The sequence below is a fragment of the Oncorhynchus gorbuscha genome, linkage group LG05, assembly GCF_021184085.1.
Source record: "Oncorhynchus gorbuscha isolate QuinsamMale2020 ecotype Even-year linkage group LG05, OgorEven_v1.0, whole genome shotgun sequence".
NCBI lineage: Eukaryota > Metazoa > Chordata > Actinopteri > Salmoniformes > Salmonidae > Oncorhynchus > Oncorhynchus gorbuscha.
In genome coordinates this window covers 22,523-31,405 of record NC_060177.1, presented here as the reverse complement: position 1 = coordinate 31,405, position 8,883 = coordinate 22,523, and the positions used below count along the sequence as shown (strand labels likewise).

At 41.7% G+C, this 8,883-nt stretch overlaps 1 protein-coding gene across 1 annotated transcript; it reads right to left on the bottom strand.

The window, feature by feature from the left end:
• Window positions 1-400: 400 nt before the first annotated feature.
• On the bottom strand, window positions 401-4,666 carry LOC124035433 (transmembrane emp24 domain-containing protein 3-like). Its single transcript, XM_046348881.1, has 3 exons — window positions 4,407-4,666; window positions 3,810-4,055; window positions 401-1,310 (listed from the first exon to the last, which is right to left on the bottom strand). Exons 1-3 carry the CDS (start codon window positions 4,548-4,550, stop codon window positions 1,077-1,079), a joined length of 624 nt encoding a protein of 207 aa, XP_046204837.1. The 5' UTR covers window positions 4,551-4,666; the 3' UTR covers window positions 401-1,076.
• Window positions 4,667-8,883: the final 4,217 nt, after the last annotated feature.

Genomic DNA, 8,883 nt, shown 5'->3' with positions numbered 1-8,883 from the left:
ATGAGCATAGTTAAACTGTGTGTAGTGGGTCCATTCTGTCTTCCCCGCTCTTTATCTGTCCCCACCCCTTTCCATTGTTTACCAAGCCGTCGTATCGGGCTAAGTCCACTAGGGACTTTTCATTGCATTAGTAACCAATAACCATTGTGTTTATGTAATTATTTAATTACTAAATAAGCCAATTTATATATAGCGGATTCATAATTTATGCTATGGTTCAAGCAGTTATTCAGAATATGACTGATGAGGTATTAATACATTAATAAAGTGACTAATCGATAAGATATTAAAATATCTGAAGAGTTAAATCCCGGAAATAGTAACTCTGAACAACATTTTCCCGTGGTGCCCCGACTTTCTAGTTCAAGTTTAATCACATAATAATTACACAGAGAATTGATAATATAACATTATTGACTTTAATGATAGTCAAGACACGCCCTTATCTTCAAGTGGACTAGGAATTGCCAAAAGTCCTCACAAGGATAGTAAAACAAGGAAAATTCAAGGACAAAGGCTATTTTAAGCTTAGGGGTTGGGGTTAAGGAAAGGGAAAATAGGATTTGAAATGGAAATCAAATTGTGGGGTTATGGTGTGTGTGACTGTGTACAAGAGAGGGCGAGACAGACCAACAAAACGTTTTACACACAATAAATTAATGTCATAGCACAAATGAATGATGTACACTGAGACAAAAAGAAATAAATGCTTGGTGTACCACAGGTGTGTTAGGTTGCTAACCTACTTTGATTGAAATCACTAAACAGCTGTTGCAACCACAGTATTTCATTTTCAGAGGCTAGAGTCCACAAGCTAGAGTCTTAATAGCAGACAGATTTAATAGTTCCTGAAGTCCTTTAATATAACTGTATAGGACTACAGTTTGTTGTGGGGTATGAAGGTAGGTTACAGTCTAGTTGCAGATGACCTATAATACAATATCTTGTGTTGGCTGCAACACTAACCCAGTATTATAGAATGTATCATATATATAATAATGGTGGGATCTATGTGTTGGCTGCAACACTAACCCAGTATTATACAATGTATCATATATATATAATAATGGTGGGATCTATGTGTTGGCTGAAACACTGCCCTTCTTGTCGCTGAAGAAGCTCCTGAGAATGAGAACCTGTCCAATGCTGACAGTGAAAAGGATTATAGTTTCTCCTATCGACCAATAGGACACACGCTCATGGAGGTCCTCTGCTCTGATGCGGTCATGAGCCTCCCGTAACCGATACCAGGTCTGAGAGTCAGACACTACCTTCAGGATCTCATGGATGGACAGACAGGCCGACTCCATCTGGAGAAGAGACAAGATTAATATGAATACATCCTTAGAGAAGCAATCTGCAGTTTAAACAACATTGCGTTGGGGCCCTATCTGGAAACAACCTCTAAAGGCTCTGATTTGAAAGGATTGGGTATCAGCATACAGAGATCTACTACCATGTTGCTTATACCTGTGGACTTTGTTCACATCTACATATGTCAAGTGCCTAGGGGGTGGAGTTAGTCATATATAGCTCTAGGAGTAAGGGATGCTTTCTGGATGGGCCTAGCTGCAAAGGTACCTAGAGGTTAGCTGCGCTTAGCAACATGGATCGAGTGACATACACTAGCGCTGCTTTCAATTGGATTGGACAAAAACAATTAGCTGGGAAGCCAAAAGTTAAATACAATTATTTTTCAACTTACTGACCCACTTCCTCCCTGCTTACCTCGTCAAAATAAAAGTCCTGCACAATATGTGGGGGAAAAAAGAATAACTTGTGGGTGGCTTTTATCATACAGTCCTGTGGACCGTTTTGGTTCAACCCATTCCAATTGAATGCAGCGCTGGTGTGTCAATAGACCCACGTCGTTAAGAGCAGCGAACCTCTAAGTACCTTTCCAGCTAGGTCTTCTGTGATCTACTGTACCGGTGTCAGTGATCTTTATTAGTTATATAAAATGGCATATATATCTACATTATTAGATACACATGCTGAACAAAAATATAAATTCAATCATTTCAAAACTTGTACTGCGTTACAGTTCATAAACATTAAATCTGTCAATTGAAATTCATTAGGCCTTAATCTATGGATTTCACCTGATTGGGCATAGGCCCACCCACTTGGCAGCCAGGCCCACCCAGGCAGCCAGGCCCACCCACTTGGCAGCCAGGCCCACCCACTTGGCAGCCAGGCCCACCCACTTGGCAGCCAGGCCCACCCACTTGGCAGCCAGGCCCACCAACTGGAGAGCAAGGCCCTGTCAATCCAAAGGAGTTCTTCCCCACAAAAGGGTTTTATTACAGACAGAAATACTCAGGAACCCCCCCCCTCAGATGATCCTGCAGGTGAAGAAGCCGGATGTGGGGGTTCTGGGCTGGCATGGTTACATGTGGTCTGTGGTTGAGGCCGGTTGGACGATGTTGGAGGCGGCTTATGGTAGCGAAATGAACATTCAATTCTCTGGCAACAGCTCGTGGACATTCCTGCAGTCAGCATGCCAATTGCACGCTCCCTCAAAACATCTGTGGCATGGTGTTGTGTGACTAAACTGCACATTTTAAAAGTGGCCTTTTACTGTCCCTAGCAGAAGGTGCACCTGTGTAATGATCATGCCGTTTAGTCAGCTTCTTGAATGCCACACCTGTCAGGTGGATGGATTATCTTGGCAAAGGAGAAATGCTCACTAACAGGGATGTAAACCAATGTTTTTTGAGCAAAATAAGCTTTTTGTGCGTACGGAACATTTCTGGGATTTATATTTCAGCTCATGATACATGGGACCAACACTTTACTTGTTGCGTTTATATTGTGTTTTTATATACAGTGCATTCGGAAAGTATTCAGACCCCTTCCCCACATTTTGCGATGTTACTTTATTCTAAAATGACTAAGCAATAACAGGTTAGAATTTCTCAAATGTTTTAGAATAAGGCTGTAACAAAATGTAGAAAAAGTCAAGGGGTCTGAATATTTTCAGAATACACTGTATATAGTATTATATTATGACCTTACATGGGTTAGGGTTGTGCCGTGGCGGAGATCTTTGCGGGCTATACTCAGCCTTGTCTCAGGATGGTAAGTTGGTGGTTGAATATATCCCTCTAGTGGTGTGGGGGCTGTGCTTTGGCAAAGTGGATGGGGTTATATCCGTCCTGTTTGGCCCTGTCCGAAGGTGTCCTCGGATGGGGCCAGTGTCTCCTGACCCCTCCAGTATTTATGCTGCAGTAGTTTGTGTCGGGGGCTAGGGTCAGTTTGTTATATCTGAGTACTTCTCCTGTCCTATTCGGTGTCCTGTGTGAATTTAAGTGTGCTCTCTCTAATTCTCTCTCTCGGAGGACCTGAGCCCTAGGACCATGCCTCAGGACTACCTGACATGATGACGCCTTGCTGTCCCCAGTCCACCTGGCCGTGCTGCTGCTCCAGTTTCAACTGTTCTGCCTTATTATTATTGGACCATGCTGGTCATTTATGAACATTTGAACATCTTGGCCATGTTCTGTTATAATCTCCACCCGGCACAGCCAGAAGAGGACTGGCCACCTCACATAGCCTGGTTCCTCTCTAGGTTTCTTCCTAGGTTTTGGCCTTTCTAGGGAGTTTTTCCTAGCCACCGTGCTTCTACACCTGCATTGCTTGTTCTTTGGGGTTTTAGGCTGGGTTTCTGTACAGCACTTTGAGATATCAGCTGATGTACAAAGGGCTATATAAATCAATTTGATTTGATTTTAATTTGATCTTACCTGTGTCAGTCAAATGTATATGTAATATAATGAAAGTCTAATATAGTTATAACATTGTTTTACCTGTGTTAGGGCTGTGTCTCTGTTCATGTCAGGCAGTAGGGGTCTCTCCTCTCCAGACCTGAAGTCCAGGTAGACTGTCTTGTGGGAGAAGGTAGAGAACTCATTGCTGAAGCAGACCTTGTAGGTTCCTTTCATAGTGGTGGTGTGAGAGAAGCTATCGTACTGCTTCTTCCTCTCCTGATACAGGACGTTATTCACTGGATCTGTTACAAAGCAGTCCACATCATAGTTCCCTCCTGCAATCACCTGGTATATACAACATGGAAAGATTAGGATGATGGTAAGGAAACACATTTAGAGTAATTCAGCCCTTACGAAAAAAAGACTGCAGTCAGAGTGCAGTACAACTGCAGTATACTGCTTCCAAAATACGTTTTAATTACTGCAGTAATTTTGCAGTGTAACTGCAGTTAGAGAGCTGTATAACAGTAACTCTGCACTTTTACTGAGGTTTCAAAACGGCAATATTTTCGTGCTTTCTTCCAGTGAGCGTGAAGGGACAATTAGAGCATGGGATCAGATAAAGCAGTCCAATGCACTAACTAACTCAACCATATGGGGAAATGGCATCAGAACTCCACGTATTGAATCACTTACTTGAAAGTCTAGGTCAAACTTCACTCCATTCTGAAGCTCTTCATAGAAACATTGCTTGTCGTTATCAGGTAACTCAAACGTCAATTCCGTGGAACAAACAACGATCACATGCAACATCAAACTACACAGTCCAAGGGAACGCATTATGTAGGACAAATTCTATGAAAATGTGGTTATAAATGAAAGCTACAACAACAAACAGTTGAAGTCGCAACCAGTCACTTCTTCAATGTTCATGTGATGACAGGGAGATATAAAAAATAAAAAAAGTTTGGAAAGCTCCCACCCATAGAGAACGATAGAGAAAGCATATATTGTTCCTATTTTGGCGTCTGAGCGCACAGAAAGCACCATTGAGAAGATCTCAATTTGAAATAGTATTTTTTTTTCTTCGCGATTGGCCGATCTCTCACAATGACGCTTTTGGATATGATAGGGTAATTAGGAGGGATCAGACAATAAAGTTAGAAGCCCCACCCAGTTGAATACGTTAAAATGGTGGAAGCCATCAATGACGCTGTCTATGTCAAAATACATTTTTGGCTACTAGAGGCCTCTATCATTCTCTATACTCCACCATAACCGACGTGGCATCAAAACAAAACACTTCCGGATCACGGTTATTTTTTACAAAGTATTGTATTTTATTTTATACAATTTGAACCATGTTCAGAGATTTGGAAACTGTTGAGCTTGAAATCACTTGTTTTCCGTTCTACGGATTTTAGTTATAGTAGAGCAACATTTTTAAACGTGATGATTACGTTGTATCACTGGGTGGAGTTGATTGGGGGGGGGGGGCACACTTTTCAAATCGAAATGTAACAGGCAGCATGGTGAATCGTCCAGAAAGAAACAAAATCTATTTTCCATAGGCTTGAATTTTATAGCTAGTCTTCATTGGGAAGGCATAAAAGCATTCACTTGTAGATGTGAAAACAGAATCCTACTCATTACCCCTCGTGCTTTTATTTTATTTTTATTACTTAACTTTTGTTTTGTATGGAACCCCATTCGGGTCTTCAAGCACATGTTCAAAACGCAATCTTTTTAATGCTACGTGTGTAAAGTAAACAGGTGTAAACGCGTCAAATAAGCGCGTGCTAATGTGCTTGCAGGTGGTTCAACATGTGCTAAATAAACGGCTGCAAGCGGTCCTGCACAGATCAAGTTAACGCCTACAGCTGCTAAATATACACCTACACAGCTAATTTAAGGCGTTCTTTAATATGCACATTTTACTAGCTCCTCCTTTCTTCCAGATTTCACAGTTTGAAGGAACTTCCTTTTCCATTCCAAGCAGAGTTTAACCTTTAAAAGGTAACGGTTTTTTCTTTGAAATGTGTTGTTACTGTTTATCAGCTAGTTTACAGTGGAAGGATCTGTTTCTCATCACTGGCTATACAATTCAGCTAACATTAATCTAGCACCAGGATCAGCAGTGCTTAGCATAAGCTAAATCAGATACTTGGCGAGCTAATTTAGCTAACGTCGGTAGCCTCGAACCCCGGCCATATTATATCATTTAGTTCCCCTCAAACTTTGCCTGGTCATACTGTTAACCGCAGTGAACTGCACCATCTTGTGTTTTATTAAAAGTCCCGCTGAAAAAACATGTCAACTATAACATAACAGCCACGGAAACATTTAGGAATGTGTTAATAGTATCAAGGTAAATTACATACTAGCAAGTTTGTTGCTTGAATGCAGGGCCAGGCATAACATTACATAGATTAGACAATGGAGATGCTCAAAATCTTGGTAGTTCTCGATTTTTGGACTATTGTCTTTATTTTGCTTCATCATTAACTTAAGGAAGACAAGCTACCTAAATGTGACTTATGGTTAGACTGTAAACTCTCCTTCCAGACCCATATCAAACATCTCCAATCCAAAGTTAAATCTAGAATTGGCTTCCTTTTTCACAACAAAGCATCCTTCACTCATGCTGCCAAACATACCTTTGTAAAACTGACCATCCTACCAATCCTCGATGATGTCATTTACAAAATAGCCTCCAATTCTTTTTAACCTTTATTTAACCAGGCAAGTCAGTTAAGAACAAATTCTTATTTTCAATGACGGCCTAGGAACAGTGGGTTAACTGCCTGTTCAGAACGACAGACTTTGTACCTTGTCAGCTCGGGATTTGAACTTGCAACCTTCGGTTACTAGTCCAATGCTCTAACTAGGCTACCCTGCCGCCCCAATACCCTACTCAACAAATTGGATGTAGTCTATCACAGTGCAATCCGTTTTGTCACCAAAGCCCCATATGCTACCCACCATTGTGACCTGTACGCTCTCGTTGGCTGGCCCTCGCTTCATACTCGTCGCCAAACCCACTGGCTCCATGTCATCTACAAGAACCCTCTAGGTAAAGTCCCCCCTTATCTCAGCTCGCTGGTCACCATAGCATCTCCCACCTGTAGCACACGCTCCAGCAGGTATATCTCTCTAGTCACCCCCAAAACCAATTCTTTCTTTGGCCGCCTCTCCTTCCAGTTCTCTGCTGCCAATGACTGGAACGAACTACAAAAATCTCTGAAACTGGAAACACTTATCTCCCTCACTAGCTTTAAGCACTTTAAGCACGTCAGAGCAGCTCCAAGATTACTGCACCTGTACATAGCCCACCTATAATTTAGCCCAAACAACTACCTCTTTCCCTACTGTATTTAATTAATTTATTTTGCTCCTTTGCACCCCATTATTTTTATTTCTACTTTGCATATTCTTCCACTGCAAATCTACCATTCCAGTGTTTTACTTGCTATATTGTATTTACTTCGCCACCATGGCCTTTTTTTTGCCTTTACCTCTCTTATCTCACCTCATTTGCTCACATCGTATATAGACTTGTTTATACTGTATTATTGACTGTATGTTTGTTTTACTCCATGTGTAACTGTGTCGTTATTTGTGTCGAACTGCTTTGCTTTATCTTGGCCAGGTCGCAATTGTAAATGAGAACTTGTTCTCAACTGGCCTACCTGGTTAAATAAAGGTGAAATAAATAAAATAAATATTGGCTAGTGTAACAGATGTATATCGTACTCTCCTTGCGTTGTGTTTTCTCCAAATAAATCACATCAGCCAGTGGTCTCAGTTGAGCATCATTTATTTCTGTTGCTGCTGTTAAATGGGAAACAGCACGTTAGTTGTGCAGGGCTTAACGATATTGATAGCTGTCAATGGCAAAATCTGTAGCATGAAGACGACTGTTAGCAGTGGGCTTATGTGACCATTACATCGGTGTATGCTCCCAGTTAGGGGGAGTGATGAGCTCTACAGCAGAGTCTCACAACTCAATTGCTGGTTGAAAACTGTTTTCTGCCCCTCCCAAAAGATAGAATTTGTAGTTAATTGGCCCTCTTTCTGGGACTCACAAACAGGACCAAGCCTGACCTGCTGAGGAGTGACGGACTCCATCCTAGCTGGAGGGGTGCTCTCATCTTATCTACCAACATAGACAGGGCTCTAACTCCTCTTGCTCCACAATGAAATAGGGTGCAGGCCAGGCAGCAGGCTGTTAGCCAGCCTGCCAGCATAGTGGAGTCTGCCACTAGCATAGTTAGTGTAGTCAGCTCAGCTATCACCATTGAGACCGTGTCTGTGCCTCGACCTAGGTTGGGCCAAACTAAACATGGCGGTGTTCGCCTTAGCAATCTCACTAGGATAAAGACCACCTCCATTCCTGTCATTATTGAAAGAGATCATGATACCTCACATCTCAAAATAGGGCTACTTAATGTTAGATCCCTTACTTCAAAGGCAATTATAGTCAATTAACTAATCACTGATCATAATCCTGATGTGATTTTCCTGACTGAAACATGGCTTAAGCCTGATGAATTTACTGTGGTAAATGAAGCCTCACCTCCTGGCTACACTAGTGACCATATCCCCCGTGCATCCCGCAAAGGCGGAGGTGTTGCTAACATTTACGATAGCAAATTTCAATTTACAAAAAAAAAATGACGTTTTCGTCTTTTGAGCTAGTCATGAAATCTATGCAGCCTACTCAATCACTTTTTATAGCTACTGTTTACAGGCCTCCTGGGCCATATACAGCGTTCCTCACTGAGTTCCCTGAATTCCTATCGGACCTTGTAGTCATAGCAGATAATATTCTAATCTTTGGTGACTTTAATATTCACATGGAAAAGTCCACAGACCCACTCCAAAAGGCTTTCGGAGCCATCATCGACTCAGTGGGTTTTGTCCAACATGTCTCTGGACCCACTCACTGTCACAGTCATACACTGGACCTAGTTTTGTCCCATGGAATAAATGTTGTGGATCTTAATGTTTTTCCTCATAATCCTGGACTATCGGACCACTATTTTATTACGTTTGCAATTGCAACAAATAATCTGCTCAGACCCCAACCAAGGAACATCAAAAGTCCTGCTATAAATTCACAGACAACATAAAGATTCCTTGATGTCCATCCAAATTCCCTCTGTCTACCCAA

Excerpts from the sequence above, each read along its gene's own strand:
- LOC124035433 (XM_046348881.1), bottom strand. The coding sequence starts at position 4,550 with ATGCGTTCCCTTGGACTGTGTAGTTTGATGTTGCATGTGATCGTTGTT. Across the intron at positions 4,056-4,406 it reads AGTTTGACCTAGACTTTCAA|GTGATTGCAGGAGGGAACTA; the intron begins GTAAGTGATTCA and ends TGTATATACCAG. Across the intron at positions 1,311-3,809 it reads GAGACACAGCCCTAACACAG|ATGGAGTCGGCCTGTCTGTC; the intron begins GTAAAACAATGT and ends TCTCTTCTCCAG.